At 32.8% G+C, this 19,786-nt stretch overlaps 3 protein-coding genes across 6 annotated transcripts; all 3 read left to right on the top strand.

The window, feature by feature from the left end:
• Positions 1–208: 208 nt before the first annotated feature.
• On the top strand, positions 209–4,017 carry LOC114186838 (coiled-coil domain-containing protein 22 homolog). 2 transcript variants are annotated; one of them, XM_028074882.1, is made up of 6 exons: positions 209–382; positions 1,579–1,948; positions 2,197–2,387; positions 2,656–2,802; positions 3,040–3,264; positions 3,450–4,017. In XM_028074882.1, the coding sequence occupies exons 2-6, from the start codon at positions 1,712–1,714 to the stop codon at positions 3,664–3,666; spliced, it is 1,017 nt and encodes a 338-aa protein (XP_027930683.1). In that variant the 5' UTR covers positions 209–382; positions 1,579–1,711; the 3' UTR covers positions 3,667–4,017. The 2 variants fall into 2 exon arrangements, with proteins under 2 accessions (XP_027930683.1, XP_027930684.1); XM_028074883.1 differs by having other exon boundaries at positions 210–382; positions 1,608–1,948.
• A 1,693-nt stretch (positions 4,018–5,710) lies between these two features.
• Positions 5,711–11,439, top strand: LOC114188843 (probable 28S rRNA (cytosine(4447)-C(5))-methyltransferase). Of its 2 annotated transcripts, XM_028077502.1 has the most exons (17): positions 5,712–6,070; positions 6,157–6,329; positions 6,689–6,752; positions 6,980–7,113; positions 7,273–7,356; positions 7,454–7,528; positions 7,667–7,738; positions 7,820–7,893; positions 8,144–8,196; positions 8,461–8,570; positions 9,381–9,449; positions 9,553–9,627; positions 9,848–9,940; positions 10,040–10,119; positions 10,200–10,299; positions 10,634–10,920; positions 11,033–11,439. In XM_028077502.1, exons 1-17 carry the CDS (start codon positions 5,836–5,838, stop codon positions 11,097–11,099), a joined length of 1,845 nt encoding a protein of 614 aa, XP_027933303.1. In that variant the 5' UTR covers positions 5,712–5,835; the 3' UTR covers positions 11,100–11,439. The 2 variants fall into 2 exon arrangements, with proteins under 2 accessions (XP_027933302.1, XP_027933303.1); XM_028077501.1 differs by having other exon boundaries at positions 5,711–6,070; positions 9,848–10,119.
• A 2,013-nt stretch (positions 11,440–13,452) lies between these two features.
• On the top strand, positions 13,453–17,641 carry LOC114188880 (DNA-directed RNA polymerases I and III subunit RPAC1-like). Of its 2 annotated transcripts, none has more exons than XM_028077540.1 (9): positions 13,453–13,727; positions 13,990–14,175; positions 15,718–15,844; positions 15,993–16,079; positions 16,202–16,398; positions 16,824–16,919; positions 17,009–17,102; positions 17,251–17,370; positions 17,464–17,641. In XM_028077540.1, the coding sequence occupies exons 1-9, from the start codon at positions 13,680–13,682 to the stop codon at positions 17,565–17,567; spliced, it is 1,059 nt and encodes a 352-aa protein (XP_027933341.1). In that variant the 5' UTR covers positions 13,453–13,679; the 3' UTR covers positions 17,568–17,641. The 2 variants fall into 2 exon arrangements, with proteins under 2 accessions (XP_027933341.1, XP_027933340.1); XM_028077539.1 differs by having other exon boundaries at positions 13,453–13,735.
• Positions 17,642–19,786: the final 2,145 nt, after the last annotated feature.

Here is a 19,786-nt window from a genome sequence, read left to right as displayed (position 1 = left end):
AATTTGATTAATAGTTAAAAAAATAAATATTGTATTATAATGCATTTTATTCACCATAAATTTTAAATATAACTTGTATCTTCAAACTACTCATTTCATTGGAGTTATATAAACTAATAACTTAATTTGTATAGTGTGAATACTAAAATTCATCTTTTTGTTTTATAATAAAATAAAACCTTTGATCTATCAGATATGGCACGAGAGATACGACGACGTTTGGTGTCTGATAAACAGAGTGAAGACTCTCCAAGGAGACACTCAGACACCATTCTTACAAATTCAGAGCTTCAAACTTTAACATCCTCCGGAGTTTTGTCACCTCCGAAATTACCTTCGAGATTGAGAACTTGGGTCAGTTCAAGATATCAGCTTCACCCAGGTACTATCACAATGCTCAATTTTTGCAATTTTCCCTTCTTGGTCAGTATTTGGATGTATGGGAACCAATAAAAATGATTACTTTTTAGTTAGATTTTTCCATTTGTGAATAGTATTCTGGTGTGCGGTGTTCTGTCTGTGTATAACTATTGCAGCTTAATGGAATAGTGACTGGGAATAGCAGATCATTCAGCAGTGATCAAATCTTCATGTCGTTTTTCATTCTTTGTTTTAATTCTTTTTATTCTAGTTTGCTGAACAATTCACTGTTATCTTTTGATGAATTAATTTATTTATTTACAAGAGTCATCATATTATTATCTTATAAGTTGATGTTTGTCAGTTAATTATAATTCTTGACAATTGGCATTCATGTGCCTTTTGGTGGATTTGCATTTCTGATACAATTAAGGAATATGGGGTTGCAATGGTACGTTCTGTCTGTGAATTGTGAACCAAACTAGGCATGGTAAGCTGCTGAAGCATATTTTGTGTGCTATCCAACTTAACCTGATTATGTATAGTGTGAAAAAGTGAGGCTTCTTGGTATGATAATTCTTAAAATTGTGTGCTAATACGATTGATGTTCTGCCTGTGAATTGTGAACTAAACTAGGCATGGTAAGCTGCATAAGCATATTTTGTGTGCTATCCAACTTAACCTGATTATGTATAGTGTGAAAAAGTGAGGCTTCTTGGTATGATAATTCTTAAAATGGTGTGCTAATACGATTGATGTTCGAAGAGTGCTGTTTTGTAGAACAATCCCCCACCACTACATGCTCTTGTTTTGGTTGTGTGGACTTTGGAGCGTTATATTTTCAGTTGTTATTATTTCGTGTACCATTGTCATATTTGTAGCTGTGTTTGTGTCTTTGTATTTTCTCTTTTTGGTACTGGGGATTTATGATGTTTTAAATGAAAAATGTTTGTATTGTATCTATGATGGTTGATGTTAGTGTGGGTGTCTTTGCTTGCTTTTCTTCTCATTGTGATTCTTGTGTTCAGTGTTACTGTGTTAATACTTAAAAAAAGAATATATGTTCTGCTTGTAGCTCTTCCTGTATCCATCTGAAGAAGATATGCATAAGTTAATAGAAATCTTGGTGTAGAGGATTTCGTAGTTGTGTAAAAGTTAAATGGTTGCCAAGCCAACCATATATGTAGTAGACCTAAACACAGACTATGCTCTTTGTAGGAAAAGCTAACTAGCTAAGCTCTTTGTAGGAAAAGCTAGCTAGCTAAGCTCTTTGTAGGACCCAACTGAAAATGAAGACAATGAAGAGATAATTGGTGATTACTTTATAGTTGAAAGCACATTAAATGCTCTTATGATGGACACCCAGACACATGGAACAGAGAGTACCAAGGGTGATGTTTTTATCAATCAGGCGAACAAAGATGAATCCAACTCTAGGATGGAAGGTTTTATCAAGGATGAATTCAACTGTGTATTAAATGCACAGGAACTGTCTGAAGGACAAGTTGATGATGGAGGAGGTTCGATAGAAAATAAAGAGAATCCTGCTCATATTGAGTGTGGAAATTTGACAGTCTTGAAGCAAAAAGTATGTTTCCTAAACTATCTCATGATAAGCTGATGTCTAACTGAGAAAATATGATTTTTGTACTTTTTCTTATTTCCTTATCTACTATGTCCAACTATAAAGGCGTGTATAACAAAGAGGTATTATTGAAATTAAAGTGTATAAAAGGTCTTACAAAATTGAAGTATATGGCTTATATGTTTCTTTTCTTTAGGCTTGATGCTGGACTAGATGAGACTTGAACTGAAACTGATAAATTTCAAATTCAGGAGAAAGAACTCTTTGATGAAGTAACTGTAAAGACTTCAGTACTAGAGCATCTTGAACGAGAATTGGAACTGATGAAGGAAGCAGCTGAAATGATATTTAATAACCAACATTCTGTTGACTTCTACATTGACCAGTTGAATGAACAAGTACAAGCTAAAAGGGATCACCTTTTGACTTTGGAATCTGAGTGGTAGGTCAAACTGTTGATATGTTTTTTTCTAAAATTACTTATTTCAGTATGCCATCTCTTATTAGGTTTTCTTTAATTCTGGGTCAGCAGCATAGGCACAGCATAGAGTAGTTCAATGCTCAATTTGACCTGTATAAAGGGGAAGGGGTGTATTACTTTGATAAGACAAAAATGATAATTCTTGAGCACAGAATAATTTTCTTCAGGTTCTCAAGAGAGTGAAGGCAGTGGAATGATTTTTAACTTCTTTGTTTTCGATGTGTCTCAGGGACGCTGCAAGAAAACACCCGGAGGAGAGAAAGAGAAGTCTTGAGGAGTCTCTGTATTCAAACAATCCAGATGCACTAGAAATGCTTCAGAAGATAAGAGAAGTGCAGCAGGAAGAGCAGTTCATTTCATCTGAAATTGTGAAGAGGTACATATGAAGTTTATTGTGCATTGATTTTTCCTTTTGAAATAAATTTCTTAATAAAAGTAAGCAAAGACAGATTGAAAATGCAAGATATCTTAAATGAAACTTCCATATCTTTTCCCATTACTGATAGATATAGAAACTTCTTGTAAGTTATATTTCTTCTAGTTTCTTATGCATAAAGTCCTAAGAAAATGCATATACCTTCTGAGATGTTCTCTCCTCTCCCTCATTCTCTAGGGAGGAGGAAAATTTGAAACTTTCTGCAGATATTGAGAAGCAGCAGAAAGCAGCATCCAGGAAATCCTATACTGACAGGATAAAGGAGATTACAAAAAATACCCGGAAACAAGACACGGATATTGAGCGTATCTTGAAAGATACTCGGGAGATTCAACTGGAGAGTAATTCTATCCGAGAACGCTTGCATCGAACATATGCTGTTGCAGATGAAATTGTCTTTAGGTATGGAAGTTCTATTGCCACACAAATACTACTAATCATTATGCACAGGCAAGAAAAAATAAATGAAATTGAAATATACAAGGCAATCAGAAGAGTGAGATGAAGAGAAAGTATACTACTAGTTATTTTGCTTTTAAACCCAAGGTAAGTAATGTGCAATTTTGTTCTATTTTATATCCTTTCAGGGAAGCAAAGAAGGATCCAACAGGGCTGCAGGTTTATAGGCTCCTGGTTAGCATCCACAAACGTTTTGAACAAATATCTGAGAAAATTCTGGCAACTGATAGAGTTAAAAGAGAAGTGGCTGAGTATGAAATGAAACTGGCAAATGCGGCTTCCAAGAGCTTGGATTTGAGTGAACTAAAAACTAGTCTTGATACCATTATCAGGGAAAAGAAATAGTTTGAATAACATTTGCAGTTAAGTGAAGCTGTTCCAGAAGCACTTCTGAAACTGGCTGCCCCAAGCTTTTCTTGAGATTGGTATTAGAGAAAATGAATACCTTGAAGAATAGTTACCGGGTAAGGGACATTACAAGTCACTGGGAACAGCCATTTCTAATTGTCAATTACCATTTTTTTTCATGTTTTGTATTGCAAAGTTTTGCATAGGAATGCATTTTTGGTTTGAATGCTTGAGGGCATTATTCATACTTGTTTTGTCCATTGTATGATACTACTTGTACTCAAATTTTTATTCTTTTCGTCATGCATTGAAGAATGAAGATTTGTTAGTTTGCTTTGAATAATGAAAGTTCAACTTTGATGATTGTTATTAGCTTATAAGCTATACAGGCATCTTACACAATACCTATCTTGTCACATTGAGTAAGATTGTTAAGAATATAATGATAATATTATTAAGTAGATCATATTAATTTAGGAACTAAAGTGATTGAGATAATGCATTTTCATCGATTTCCTTGTTTTCAACTAAATTTCAGACTAAATGAACTTAAACATAATTTCAGAATCCATTTAATAATCTTCAACTAAATGATAGGTCCTTGAGTTGAAAACTGATATCGATTTTTAATCAAGTCGGAGTTGATCTATCACTGTTCAACTTAAATTATCTATCACCCTTCTTGATAAATATACACATGACAAAGTATTTTTATTTTCGTATGTCAAATAAATAACTGACAAATAATTATAAATTATAAAGAATCGTGTTGTTCACAGAATCAATCTGAAAAATAAAACATTGAATTTTTTTTCCCTGTCATTCGTTAATTAAAGTATATCTATCGAAATATATCAAACTAACATCTATCAAATTAAAGTTTTTTTTAGTTTGGTTCCTGTTGTAGTTTTTCTATGCATATAAAAAACTCACCCTAAAAAAACAATTTTAGTCAGAATTGACTAAAGTAACAGTGATTTATGTTCAAAGTAATTAATAAGTTAAAAGTAAAAGCTTAGCGTGAATATTTTGACCTAACGTGATACCTGCTACTACCAGAATATCTTTTTATCTTTAACATAACAAGCTATTACAAGTTACTTAAAACACTAAATTAATATAAAAGAGAAAATTATTTTTTTCAAAGTGAAATAATGTGAAAGTTACGTCTATAACGATATATAAAAAGAATTCCCTTTTTTATCCACATCTCATAATACCAATTATATTCTTTACAATATATTTATTTATTAAATTTTTTAAATTAATGATTATTTTTAACTATTTTCTATAAAACTATTTATCTTTTTTATTTATTTATCAATAATTAATTTTTCTATTCATTTTACTTTATTTTTAACATTTCACTTCATTTTTAATAAATATAAATTTATTTTATATATTAACTTAATAGCATTACATATTATTTTGAATATACTAAGATATTATCATTCATATTTAAAAAATTGCATATATAGATACGTGATAGCGCACGTGTGTACACTAGTATATTCAACCTGACTATGAAATCTCCTTAAAAAAGTAATTACATAAACAAATTAAACAAATTAAATAAAATTTTAGTATCTTCAAAATTGGTTCACATTATCATTGATACCTCCAAATTTTTTAAATATTTTTTTATATCTAATATTTAATCAATATGTAAATTTGATTATAATAGTTATTTCATTATTTTTTAATTAATAATGTTGGATGTTAATTTTGATTATATATATATATATATATATATATATATAAATATACATAAATATTATTAATTAAAAGTAATAAAGTTAAATTTGGAATCAATATTTATATATTTATTAAAATTTGGGAATAGAATGATAATAAATAAATTTTGAACGTATGAATTTCAATATAAACTAGTTTTAGAATTAACAAAAACTTATTTAATTATAAAAAATATATAAAATGACACGAAATTAGTAATTATTGATTTATTGATAATTCTGTAAAGAAGCAAGGCCCAAGGGGCCAACCCTTGGTCTCACTTGGGATAATAAAAGCATAAAACGTCGTCGTGGCATGTCTGCTGGTAAACCCTAAACCCTAGCCGAATTTTATTTTTTTCCGAAGTAGAAGAAGAAGAAACTCTGCGCCCAAACCACACTACCCATTTACTGCTTCGTTCACTACTTTCCAATGGCTCCCGCGAGGAAGAAACCTTCGAAGGCACGCAAGTCCCCGAAGAACCCTAAGAAGGCCCAACCCAAGCACGATTCCAGCTCCGAATCCGAAGAAGACACGCCGTCGCAGCAGCAACCGCAGCAACTCGAACTCGGCGATGACAACTCAGATTCTGCGTCGGAGCTCTCTTCTGGAGGGGACGATCCGTTAGCAGACGATTTCCTCCAAGGAAGCGATGATGATGATGAAGGTGCTGGTTCGAATGCTCGCGTGTGTAGTTCTCGAGATTGTTGCTGTTGCTTTCTTCTGATGTTTGTATATTGCTTTTCTTGGCAGGGAAAGCCCCGGGTTCGGACTCAGGTTCTGGTTCTGATTCTGATGATTATGACATCGAGGAGAAGTCGAGAGCTATTGATGAAGAGAAGGCGAAAGAGGAAGAGGACGCGGAAGCCGAAATGCAGCTCAATATCAACCAAGAGTCTGATGAGTTCAGATTACCGACCCAAGAGGTTTCTCTTTTTTCATATTTTTGGAACCCTCTTTGCTTGCTTAAATAATAGGTGAATAGTTTAGAATGAGTATTTTCTTTTTTAGAATGCTATGTAAGCTAATTGTAAGTCAGGGCTTATTTTGGATTTAGGAAGAGCTATTGTAGCTTATTTTTATTTTTCTTACCTCTCATGCAATGTAAGTTTAATGTGTTTGCTTTGTCGTGCTTTTTAAGTAAGCAAGCTTATGTAAAGAGCTGCTATTAAGCTTAGTCAAGGTGTTTAACCCAAAGGCAGTTTAAACCGGCTACTCTTTGTTTTTAAATTATTGGATGATGGAACATGGGTTGAAAATGTTTCTTTTTCATTTTGGCTGTTAGGAACTCGAAGAAGAGGCTTTGCGTCCACCTGATCTTTCCAATCTCCAAAGGAGGATTAAAGAGAGTAAGTTTTACTATGCTGCTTACTCTCTTTGACTGTTGTGGATACTGTCCAGGTTGTGCTATAAGTGCGTGTTTGGGAAAAGTAATACACGTTTTTTCTAATCCATCAATATAGTTGCTTCTCCTATTGTTGCTTTGGGAGGAAGGATTTTCATATTGGAAGGCTCTAAACGAATATTTAAATACATGTTATGTTGTTGTAACTCTTTTAAATGTTCGTTTTTGTAGTTGTTCGTGTTCTTTCAAATTTTAAGGTTTTGAGGCAAGATGGGGCAACCAGGAAAGATTATGTTGAACAGCTTAAGAAAGATATTTGCACATACTATGGCTACAACGAGTTTCTAATGGGTGCTCTAGTGGAGGTTGGTTACTGCTAGCATATTGAACATTTAGTTCTTCCCAAATGCTATTATTGCCCTTTGAGTTCGTTTTAACCTTGATGTGACTGGACACAAAGGGAGTTGTGTTTCATTCTTGTGTAATGAAAATTTGTAAGAAAACTTTGTATTTTGTTATCTCAGATGTTTCCAGTTGTTGAACTTATGGAACTGATTGAAGCCTTTGAAAAGCCACGCCCTATATGTCTAAGGACTAATACATTGAAGGTTGCATGTCATTTCTGTCATTTTGGGTTTATATCTTAATGTGGATTTATTCATGTTCCCCGCTGATAGTATAAATTTTTCTTCTGCTATCACTCAGACACGCAGAAGGGATTTGGCTGATGTTTTGATAAATAGGGGTGTTAATTTGGATCCTTTAAGCAAATGGTCAAAGGTAAGAAGGACCCATGTCTTGCAAATCTGGACCTTATATTTCTTTGCTGCTATTGACTCCTTGTTATTGTGTAGTTCTTTTTGTCATGAGTACTGGCAAGAACCTAACAAGAAACTGTGATGAATTTTTTATCCGCAGGTTGGACTTGTTGTGTATGATTCTCAAGTGCCAATTGGTGCCACTCCTGAGTATATGGCTGGTTTCTACATGGTAGGTGCCCTTCTACCACTGGCTTCTCATTGCATTTCATTTAATATTGCACGATTCACTTACTACTAGTTCTTTCTGTAGTTACAAAGTGCAAGCTCTTTTCTGCCTGTCATGGCCTTGGCTCCTCAAGAGAAGGAACGAGTTGTTGATATGGCGTAAGTAAACATCATTGTAAAAATGTAGCAATATTCAGTGTTCATGCAGTGGCTAACATGGTCAAGCTCTGACATGATTGTGACATGCATGACTGCTTTTTAGAGTGTCTGTGCTTGCTTCTTAGGTTAATTGATGTTGGTATTATCATTCACATTTTTAATGAGCACTTATTGGTTTTGGTAGCAATGCAGAAAATGTTTCTTTTTGCAATACTTTTATTTTCCTGAAGGAAGTTTATGCCTTTTGCAGCGCTGCACCTGGTGGTAAAACAACTTACATTGCTGCTCTAATGAAGAACACTGGTATTTATAGTGTTTTTATTTGTTTTATTATTTCAAACATTGTACATCAATTACTTGGTCCCAAATAGTCTGTAAAGTTCTTTTCATTGCACTGATCTAAAAAAAGCATTATCCTATTCATTTTTTATGTTGAGGTATTTACAGACCCTTGGATATTTGAATTTGAGTCACTGATTTACCTGCACGATTTTCTTCAAGTTTTATGTTTGTAAATTCGTGAAATTCATGTTTCTAGTAATCCAATCATACTATTTTTTATGGCAGGAATAATTTTTGCAAATGAAATGAAGGTACCGAGGCTTAAGTCATTGACTGCAAATTTGCATCGTATGGGTGTATCCAACACTGTAGTCTGTAACTATGATGGAAAGGAGGTTAGCATCATTTGTATTACTGCTATTTTTTAGTGTTTACTTGTATTTGTTACAAAAGAGCTTTGATGTCCTTACTGCAATAAGATTGCATTATAGTCATTGGTTTTGTATTTTCTTAGACTATCCATTTGGCTTCTCTGTTCTCTATAATTTGTTTGGTTTGACAATTTGGAGTAAAGAATCAGGGCTTCCCCTATATTGTTATGAAATGGTGAGAGAAACATTACAAATATTTGTGACAAGAAAGAATGTAAAGAAAAGAAACTGGAACTATAGGGTGCAGGTCGTTAGACTAACAATTATGTTAATGATGACTATATTCATACTATTTCAATTGATAGTGATTTCAAGAAAAGAGCATTGTCTTCCATCCCTTGTAACATCTTCACTGCCAACCTCAATCTAGCCTTATTCAAAATCTGTTTCAAAAAAACGTTCTTGCTCATGCAATTGTTTCTTCAGGAGAAAAATATCGGTTTGAAAGCTTCAACCCTATCTGGATAGGTTGACAACTGTTTGTCTCAGCTTCTGTTCATGCTCTGCAAGAGTGTTTTTCTGGTTCATCTCAGATTTTAAGTTCACTGTTGCAATAGTAATATGTTAAATTGTTTTGTTTAGCATGTCTAGTTGTTGCTATAGGAATTGTTACATACTTTATCCATTTGATTTATTATTATTTTTATTATTATTATATGTTATCCTTTGTAAATTTATAAATAAGCATTTTGGTTCAACTTCAGATTTTCACATGTCAGTTTCATTTGTAACTCCTATAATCTGTAGGCCTAATGTCTATATTATCTTTTTCAGCTTCCAAAAGTTCTAGGTGTCAATGCTGTTGATAGAGTATTATTGGATGCCCCTTGCAGTGGAACTGGGGTAAGAAATAGTGAATAATATTTAGGGTGTCAATGTTTGGGTGGATTTGATATTTTTTTTTTTGAAGAACTTTGAAAGACACTGAAGTACTTTCTGTATGCAGGTTATATCGAAAGATGAGTCTGTTAAAACCTCTAAAAATTTGGAAGATATACAGAAGTGTGCGCAGCTACAGAAGGTAAATTATCATTTATGTTGAAATGTTGTTTGGGAAGTGAGCAAAGTCAGGCCGTGGCATAATTCATCTTTTGTATTCTGCCATCAAATAGTGGGACAAGTTTTCCATCTTTCTTCTTTCACAGTAAATTTCTTTTTTTTGTTGGTAGAGCAAATCTAACCCCTGAATAATAGTTTTTCCTGACAAACTATTGTTTAGTAACTGGTTTATTTCCCTATAGGAGCTAATTCTTGCGGCAATTGACATGGTGGATGCTAATTCAAAATCTGGGGGATACATTGTTTATTCTACATGCTCAATCATGGTTGCTGAGGTTTGTTTTTCAGTTGAATGTTCTAAGTTTGTATGTTCGTTTTCTTTTCTTTCCTTTTTTATGTCGTATGATTATACAAGTTCTTTCATCATTCTTCAGAACGAAGCAGTTATTGACTATGCACTCAAAAAGCGGGATGTTAAACTGGTTCCGTGTGGACTTGATTTTGGTCGTCCAGGGTAATGATTTTTTTTTGTAGTTTGGTTGTTATTATTAGGAATTATATACGTCAGTATATTTGACATTTGCTTTCCATCAGTTTTATAAGGTTTAGGGAACAACGTTTTCACCCTTCTTTGGAAAAGACAAGGCGTTTCTATCCTCACGTACAAAATATGGATGGTTTTTTTGTAGCAAAGGTATGTATTATCAGTATGATAAATGAAATTGTTGGAATATAAAGCAAGTTGTTGGATTGCAATTTTTTGGGTAAAACCAGGCTACAGATTTATCTTTTTGTTTTGAAACTTGTCAAATTATCTATGTTGAGAACTTGTGGTTTGAGTTCAGTTGTACTTATCGGAGTGCAATACAAAAAAAATCATTTATTTCCGTTAGTTTTGGTATCCTACCTCTTATCTGGAAAAAGTTCGATCTCTTTTTGCCAATTTTATAGATTAGCTGGGAATCTGAGTACCGTGTATTTGTATATAGTTAAAATAAACTGAGTTTTTATTCTTCCTAATATTGCAGTTGAAAAAAATGAGTAGCTCAAAGCCTGGTGCAAAATCATCAGAAACAGCCGAGAAGGAGGAAGATATTCCTACTGAGGTGGAGAATGAAAAGGAGAAATCAAATGATGGCAAAAAAGAAAATGGCAATGCAACTTCCGAATCTGAATCCAAAAAGACGAAGAAAAGAAAGTTCCCTTCTAAACCAGTTAATGGTGTAAAAGAAAATGGCAAAGAATCTTCTGAATTTGAGCCCAAAAAGAGGATGAAGAGGAAATTTCCATCAAAGGAAGAGATTTCAAAAGCCAGGTTAGATGTTTTCTCCGTGTAGACGTAGAATATATCTTTATCAGTAAATTTAAACCAGCTTATGGAAATAAACCTTTCTATGAAAACCTTAATGATTTTGTGATTCCTGCAGGGAGGAGAAGAGAAACGATTTACGACAAAAAAAGAGAAAAGTTATTAAACAACAGAAGCAAAAATGACCAAAAGCCAATGGCAATACATGAAGCAGTGATTCAACTCCAAGACAAGTGCTGGGGTGATTGCCAGTTCCATTGAAGTGTACCCTGAAATCATAGGCATGCCCTATTCGTAGGGCACATTTTTGTTTTATTTCTAAGGTAATTTAATGTTTGGAAACATATCACGGATGTGATTTTTCAGGTCTGAGTTAGTGGCACATTTTTTATGCTTTTGGTAGTTCTTTCTTTCACTTCCGGTCATTTTTAGTTGTAAAACTAGTTTCCATCTGCAAAGCTGTAAATCAGAAAAGAAATATTTCTTTTTTTTATTTGCCATCAATTAATTTTAATTTATTTTCTATCCGTTAACACTTCCTTCTGTTTTGCAAGTGAGGGAAGAACTTTTTGCTCGTCCTTGTTATTACAACTTTTGATTATGGTAAATGTGTTTCTGTCTGGAATTATTTGTTGTATTAGTTGTGGTTGTATATATGATAGGAAGTTAAGTTATAAGCTATTTACTGAAAAATGCCCTAATACCACCATTAAAGTTATAAGGAAGATATAAATAAACAGGTATTATTCTTTATTCACGGTTAATGTTGACACTGGTTTATTTTAAGAGATGGTAGCAACTTACTGATGATCCTACAAGCATCCAATCTTAGAAAACTAAGTCATCAACTCAATAATATATATGCAAATTTTTTTAAGAAATGGATTACAGAATTCGTTTCACAGTGTATGAAACGGATTCTGTAATCCGTTTCCCATAAATGTGCAGGCAAAGTGAAAAACGTGCGTGCACCACCTTGTGTGGAACTCTCGGGTATCATTTGAACCACGTCTAGATAAATTTCCTCGTGTCCTAACTATAGCTATAATAAAATAAAATACAAATTATATTATTAAATAAGAAATACTCGTCCTCATCTTCCATTTTTTTTGTACTCGTAAAAACAAAAACAAAACAAGAACTGTAAGTAAGTGTAGGTTGAATTTCACAAATTGAAGAACAATTTAAATAAAAATTAAAGAAGTAAATCAAATGATAAAACGGATTTCACATTTCACTCCAAAACCAAAAAACACAGCCAAAACGGATTCTAGGTTCCGTTTCAGCAGTATGGGAAACGACTTCCACAATCCGTTTCACCTAAAATAAAAAAAGGAAACCGCTTTTGAAAAAAAAAAATTAAAGGAAACGGATTACATATTCCGTTTCCAAAAAAAAAAACAAACAGATTTCACAATCTGTTTTTTTAAAAAAAATAATAAAAAGAAAGGAAACGGATTACACAGTCCGTTTCCAAACAAAAAAAAAAGCCAAACAGATTTCACAATCCGTTTTTGAAAAAAAAAAAAAAAAAAAAGCATAGCATCAGGAGAAGAGGGAGAAGGTGGGTGCTGTGTTGTGTGTGTGGGAGAAGAGGGAGAAGAGGGAGAAGGGGATAGTGTGTGGAGAATGGAGGCCCTGCACCTTAAAAAAGCTTAAGGTCAAAGATTCCAAGGACAGGGGGTGCAGAGAGTGTAGGGAATCTGCTTTTAGGGGTGCAGTGCGGTGAGGCGCGGGGTATTTGAGGTGCACTGCAGTAAAAAAAATAGTAACTCATTTTTTAACCATGGCCAAAAATGAAATTAAAATAAATTTTGGAGATACAGGAGAAATCATTGGAGGTGCAGGGAGAGGCCCCTTTTAAATATAGATATGATGTTATGTAAAAAATAAACAAAACCTAATTCTTTAAGATTTTACTTGCTGCATCCCACATTTTCTCTGTCCACCTACATAAAATTTTGAAACGATATTTACCTTTTGAAACAGTAATTTGCGGAATATAATGAAAATTTTCGGAACATGGTTTTTGGATTATTTTTAATAAGATTTTCATAATTAAATTTTTAGAACAAAAATCTTGAAATAAAATTTTCAGAATAAAGTTTTCAAAATGCGTGAAATACATTTTAAAAAAGATTTTAGGGAATATGATTTCCAGAACAAACTTTGGAAATAAATAAGTTTTTCAAAACACTTCTACTTGAAATGTATTTTAGAAAATGTTGTTCAGAATGATTTTTTTTTTCACATTTTTTCTTCTTCCTCCATCTTCTTCTGTATCTGCAATGATAGTGATGGTGATGGTGAGAGCGGTGGCAGGGACGATAGTGGTGTGGTGCTGTGGTAAAAGAAGTTGAGTCTTTTCTTATTATTTTGTAGGTGCTGGAAGCAATTGGCTATTAATATTTATGAATAATTCGAAAACCAACTAGGCCCAACAACCCAACGGCCCAATTCCTTACAAATATCCAAAGTCAATACCCTCTTTAAAGCATAAAACGACTCAGCAGTTATTTATTCCCGCTAAAACCTTAAACCCTGATAATAATTTTATTTTTTTCTTTTTCTTTTTGCGAAAAAAGTAGAAGAAGAAGAAACTCAGCACGTAAACCACACCAACCCTATATTTCTTAATTCACTTTCTTTCAGTTGCTAATCCCACAGAAAGGGAGAACGAAGCACAAGGATGCCTGGGGAAGACGAACCAATGGCGGAACAAAGTAATACTGGATTAGGACTTGATTATATAATGAGCTTAGAAAATGTTCCCACAAAGCTCCATCCACAACTCCAAATTTTCAACGATGCTGGTGTGCATGTAAACCCTATTGTCCTTAAGTTTTTTTTTTTTTTTTCATCTTTAAATTATTTTAGTTTTACCCCTTTTATGCTACGTATTTTTTAACCATTTATTTTTAGTTTTTTTAACGCTCAGTTTCAAAAAGTTTCTACCTTGTCAATTGGGGTGCTGGAATTGTAGGAGTTAGGATTCCAAGTATTCGCATTTGTTATTTTCTTAGAAGCGGTTTGTTTTCTTATTTTCATTTTTTTTTTTCATGCTGGTGTCTGTAGACTGATACTGTACAAAATTCTGGTGCTTATGCGCTTTCGGAAGCTGATAATAGTGTGCGGATTGATAGCTTCCGTGAAAACTTTAAAGTTGAAGTGAAGCGGCTTACTGATAGTGAGATGGAGTTTGATATAATTGGTGTTGATGCATCAATTGCGAATGCATTTCGAAGAATTCTTATGTCAGAGGTGATATACTTTTGCTTTCCTGATTGTCAATGCATGTTGTTAGTGCTATTGTGTCGAGGCTAGATGCCTTGTCGTATTCCCAACACTCGTTCGTTATTCTTAAATTTCATTTTTTTAATGTAACAGTGAATGATGCCGACTCATTTGCCTTTTCTAGTTCAGGATTTGCAATGTTTTTATCTTTAATACACCTAATGTTATTAATAAACGAATATAGAGTTATGAATCATGCTTTAAATCTAAGGCATTTACACGTGTTAATGTCTCTGTACAGTACCTTGACTGGTTTTGCCAGATTTCTGAATTTAAATTAACATTTTTTTTTAATCTTTAATTGTACAAGTAGCTATATTTGCAGATGAGGTACGTTTGTCCTCGTAGACAACAATGTTTTATAGTAGAGTTTGATAGACTTGCAAACTTGCAAGAGTCAAATTTATTTCCCTTGATTTCAAATTATCAGATTTGTTTTACTCCAATTCTTAGCAGTAGGTCCTCAAGTTACTTTGGATTTACTCAAAGGGATCTAGTGTACTTAGACTATCAAAGGCATTGCATTATGTGAATTGTTTTTATATGGCCTAGAATACTGATATTGAAGGCTCCCAGTGTTTTCTTTCATTCGATCATCTTTGAAATAAGTGTAAATATATTTCACTATAATTCCCAGGATCATGGAAAGGAAAAAAAAGAAAATTATGTAGTAATAAGATGAAGGTTGGGTAAATAGGTAGTTGTAACTTTCATTTTGGAGCAAGAACGTAGAATATTGATGTGCTCTTTGGAATTTTCATTTTGCTTTTGGTGCTACAAAATCTTTGCACATGATAGAGATGACTGCTGTAAATTTATGGTACTTTCTTTGTTATATAATTCCTCTTTAGTCCCACAAATTAAGATTCCTGTTTAAACTTGTTGCAGCTACGCATTGCATAGTAATTGTGAAATCTGGTTCGAAAACAGTTAAAAACCAATTCAATATTTTAAATGGTTTGAAATCAGATCAGTACAAAACCACTTCAGAACTAATTCTTGAAAAGTGGTTTGCTTTCCAACTGGTTCTCTAAAACACTTTTTATGTTTGGATTTGGAACTGAACAATTTAAAACTGTTTGAATTTTTAGAACACTAACTTTTTTGTACACCCCTAAATTTATTATCCTCTCAAAAATGTATGTGTTGTATTAACAAATTCAGAAAGTCATCAAGATAGTTATGGAAAGGAAGTGCTTGTCATGAAATGATACATTATACATTGATAAGTGTATAAAAAATGTGATGCCTTTACAAGTTGAATGTTTTCTTTATTTTCCTAAAGCCGGAGGAGACATATTGCATGAGAGGGTTATTTCGCTTGCTTTGATATGTTTTGCGAATGGAGATTTCTTTTATTAGCTCCAGTTATGTATAGCATTTTACAGTTGTCTTATTTTTGGTTTTATTCATTTCTGTTTGGATGATAACTTTCGGTAGGTTGTTAGTAGTAGTGTATTTGTGTGGTACGAGTAGAGATAATTATTTTTTTGTGATTGTATAATTTAGGTTCCAACAATGGCTATTGAAAGAGTGTATATCGCAAACAATACATCGGTTTTAAAAGATGAAGTTCTTTCCCATAGATTGGGTCTCGTTCCAATTCGTGCTGATCCCAGGCTATTTGAATATCCAGGTTTATATCTACACTAATTGTATTTCTCATTATTTTTATGACTTTCTTCTGTGTAACTTGAAATTTGGAATTATTGAGTACACATTTCAGTGTATTGCATTTGTATGGTCCTGGTTAAATGCGTTATTTTTGTCTTTCATTTGAATAGATAATGAAGGAGATGACAGGAATGAAAAGAACACCATTGTGTTTGGTCTACATGGACGTTGTGAAGTAAAACAATCTCGTATTAAGGGTACATTACTTGGGGCTCTTGCTTTATAATATATATTGTGCTTTTAATTTCTTATTTAGCTATTTGACTTCGTCTTTTACCCATGCATCAGTTTATTTGATGATATTGTAATATTAATGCAGTGAAATCCGATAAACTAAAGTGGTTACCCAATGGGAGCGAGTTTCCCAGTGAAGATATCAAACCAAACACAGCATCAACAAAACCAAAAACGTTTACATCTTTTTCTTGCAGCCAAGATTCACTTCCTGAATTTTCCAACGATTCAATTGGTCTTACATACCCAGATATTATATTATCTAAACTTGGACCTGGTCAGGTAACCTTCTCTAAAAGAAGCGAAATCGTTCTTTTTTCTTTTATGGTTTAAGTTTTAGAGAGAGATCAATTAATATTTTCATTGGTAACCTTCTCCAACAGTCTTGCTTTTTGGACATTTTTATAAGTGGCATTTTGATGTTCTCTTTCCACCCTGAATCTACTCAATGGTTATAGTTCACTTACAGCCAAGTTCCTTTTTTTTCCTCATGGACTGGATAATTGTATCATTGTTGGTCACTTGTGACATATTTGATACCAATGAGGTCCATTTACCTCTGGTTCTAACTTCTATCAGTCTTTTCTTTAAGCATGCAATGGAATGCACCGAGTTATCTGATTTTTCAAACTTGGTTCGGTTTACTTGTCTTGGTATAGAATACTGTCAAACTTAACATCAAATATGGTAAACATATACTATTGTAGGAAATTGAACTTGAAGCACATGCGGTTAAAGGCATTGGTAAGACACATACAAAATGGTCCCCAGTTGCCCCTGCTTGGTATCGGATGCTTCCAGAGGTAAGAGAATACAAAATATGTTATCTACTATTCCTATTCACTCTGTTCACTGCCAAAAACTTGCAAATAAGCTTGATTTTCTTCTCTAGGTTGTACTCTTGAAAGATGTTGTGGATGAACAGGCTGAAGAATTAAAAGATAAGTGTAGGCCTAACGTGTTTGATATTGAAGACATTGGAAAAGGTTGTTCAGTTTTTTGTTTCATAGTTTTTTTAATGTCCATCATATGATGGACAAGGATGGTTTTGCACATAACATAGTAAAAACATGTAATCTCATTTTGTTTTCTCATTGGTACTTTTCTTAGTTTGTTGATTTGGTTATTGAGTAGGTAAAAGAAGGGCAAAAGTAGCCAGACCAAGGAATTGCACTGTGTGCAGAGAATGCATCAGAGGGGGCAAAGAATGGGAAGATCGTGTTTCTTTACGTCGGGTTAAAAATCATTTCATATGTAAGTACCATATAGTCTACTGAATTCACTGGACTAGATCTTCAAACTTCTCTGAAATCTTAACTTAAAAAATTAAATGACTTGTGTGTGTAGTTACTATTGAATCAACGGGAGCATTACCCCCTGAAGTGCTATTTGCTGAAGCTGTGAAGATTTTGGAAGATAAATGTCAAAGTGTGATTAGTGAGCTTTCTTGATTCTTTCTTTTTTGCTACGTCTTAATCTTAAATTCAATAAAGTGGATTAATGTGATCCATGATCAGTTCTTTTATGATTCAATTCTTTACAACTCTTTGCAATAAATTAAAGCTCTTTCTTTACTCATAGATACACATTTATCTATCCCATTTCTTGTGTAATTTCACATTGTTTTGGTAAATAATATATCAGTTTTGGGTAATTGTAATTTCTCTCTTTTATCTTGCTTTAAGTGCATAGTAATTGTCACACTAAAACTATATATTACTCAATTATTTCTAGTTGATAATTGACATTCAATGAACAATAGTCTTTGCAATTGATCAAAAAATAAATGGGTGACCACTTTCTTCTCATCACTCACTAAATCACTAACAAATCCATGTCGGTTTGTACTTTCCATGAAGGTGCAGTGCAACCTGCTTTTTTATTCCACAGAAAAAAGTTTGAGCACTTGTTCCACTTGCCTAAGTTATTTTTTTCATATGTATTCTCACAAATTAATTATTTTAACAAATTTTATGATTTTTATTTGAGTTTTAAACACCAAGTCGGCAGTTTTTTGAAATAAACTAATCCAACCATGTTATAAACGCATGGTGCAGTTTTTAAAAAAGAACTTGTCGGTCAGATAAGTTATACATCATTTTTTTTTCTCCTTGTCTCATTCTCTCTGAATCACATTCTAATCGCATCCTTTAGTAAATAAAGAAATCACCATCTTAAACATTTGTTTCATACGTAATTAATAACCTTGTGCTTGCAAAGAGTTGAGTTCATCACGTGGTTATATTTCTAGTAGAAGGGTTGTTAAATCTTAGATTTTATAATTGATAGGTAATCTCAAGTTAGATACTGCTAAAAACGGCTTATTATGTTCCTTTTAGATATTTGACATTTTGTTAAACGGTGAAACTAAATAATATCTATTGTGATTTGATTTAGATTTGATGTACAGTTTTTATTTTGAAAATAATAAAGATATATGCATATTAAAAAAATATATAAAAAATATTAAAAACAGAATAAATATAAGATTGTTATTTTGTGAATCTAAATTAAAATTATATTTATTAGACATTGTTAAAATAAAAAATAAAAAATTGTTATTATCATAAAAACATTATTTTGTATAGATTAGACAATTTATTAATAAATACGATAAAATATTATAAAGCATCCAATAAAAAACATAATTCAAATTAAAGTATACATACATGGTAGGTCCATCGAAATAAGGCACATTCACAAAGAGTGGAAGCAACCCATGATGAATTAAAAAACTAAATTGATGTGTCTTTTACTTTTTCTAAGGCTAAACTAACTTCATTTAATTATTTTTGAAGCCAATATCATATTAGAATTTAGAAACAAAATAGCACAATAGCTTGTTTCATTTTTGAACCAGCCAAAGCACAATGGCAGCCTTGAGTATTAAATGAGGTGATTCCCCACTTTTGACAAATAAGTGAGTGACTTACACAATTTTTTGTTATTGGAGCATCTTACGCGTCGAAAAGCTAAAAATTGTGGTGACTAGTGTGTCACTTTGCCATTATCTATCCTTTTCTCATTCTTCTCTCTTCTTTCTTTCAAAATTCTCTCTTCCTCCATTAATCAACCTCTCTATACCATTCTCCATTAACAAACTTTAAGCAAAAGGCAAAGGTTACCCTATATTTCTAATCCCATTTCAGTGCTGTGTTTTCTTACCATTCAGAAAAGTTGTGACTGTCTTTAACTTTAATTCCTTTATCTAATTCTTAGATCTTTTTTCAAAGATATTCTAAAAGCAACTCCCTAACTTTTGGTTTTTATATAGAATTTGCCAAGGGAAAGATACCCAAAAAGAAAACACTTGTAGGAAACCAGAATCATAAAATTGCATAAGAGATAAGATTATTTCTTTGTGGCTTATAGATATCAACTTTCATTCGGGTACCCTTTTTAAATTTTGTACAATATATAGCAGAAAAGTGTGACCCAAAATTAGGTCTACCTTAAATTTTGCACATTCAGTTTGAAGAGGCAATCTTCGTTACACAAAATGGTGACAAGTGACAGAAAATTCAGAAGTTTGGGATGCTTTGAATATTGTTATCCAAAGACAAACACGTGAAGCCACATCTCTGACTGAGCATGTGATGGCCATATGAGTTAAAACCAATACGCAGAAGCAAAGGGAAAAAAAGAAGTCAGAAAGATGAAACACATGGGA

Source organism: Vigna unguiculata, chromosome 6 (genome assembly GCF_004118075.2).
Source record: "Vigna unguiculata cultivar IT97K-499-35 chromosome 6, ASM411807v1, whole genome shotgun sequence".
NCBI lineage: Eukaryota > Viridiplantae > Streptophyta > Magnoliopsida > Fabales > Fabaceae > Vigna > Vigna unguiculata.
This window is presented reverse-complemented; position numbering and strand designations above follow the sequence as displayed.

What these genes read in the sequence shown, in the direction of transcription:
- LOC114186838 (XM_028074882.1), top strand. Translation starts at nt 1,712, where the DNA reads ATGATGGACACCCAGACACATGGAACAGAGAGTACCAAGGGTGATGTT. An exon ending in TTGACTTTGGAATCTGAGTG is followed by an intron (nt 2,388 to 2,655) that starts GTAGGTCAAACT and finishes GATGTGTCTCAG; the next exon opens with GGACGCTGCAAGAAAACACC. An exon ending in GCAGATGAAATTGTCTTTAG is followed by an intron (nt 3,265 to 3,449) that starts GTATGGAAGTTC and finishes ATATCCTTTCAG; the next exon opens with GGAAGCAAAGAAGGATCCAA.
- LOC114188843 (XM_028077501.1), top strand. Translation starts at nt 5,836, where the DNA reads ATGGCTCCCGCGAGGAAGAAACCTTCGAAGGCACGCAAGTCCCCGAAG. An exon ending in TCAGATTACCGACCCAAGAG is followed by an intron (nt 6,330 to 6,688) that starts GTTTCTCTTTTT and finishes TTTGGCTGTTAG; the next exon opens with GAACTCGAAGAAGAGGCTTT. An exon ending in TAATGGGTGCTCTAGTGGAG is followed by an intron (nt 7,114 to 7,272) that starts GTTGGTTACTGC and finishes TTGTTATCTCAG; the next exon opens with ATGTTTCCAGTTGTTGAACT.
- LOC114188880 (XM_028077539.1), top strand. Translation starts at nt 13,604, where the DNA reads ATGCCTGGGGAAGACGAACCAATGGCGGAACAAAGTAATACTGGATTA. An exon ending in GAAGAATTCTTATGTCAGAG is followed by an intron (nt 14,176 to 15,717) that starts GTGATATACTTT and finishes TGTATAATTTAG; the next exon opens with GTTCCAACAATGGCTATTGA. An exon ending in CTAAACTTGGACCTGGTCAG is followed by an intron (nt 16,399 to 16,823) that starts GTAACCTTCTCT and finishes ATACTATTGTAG; the next exon opens with GAAATTGAACTTGAAGCACA.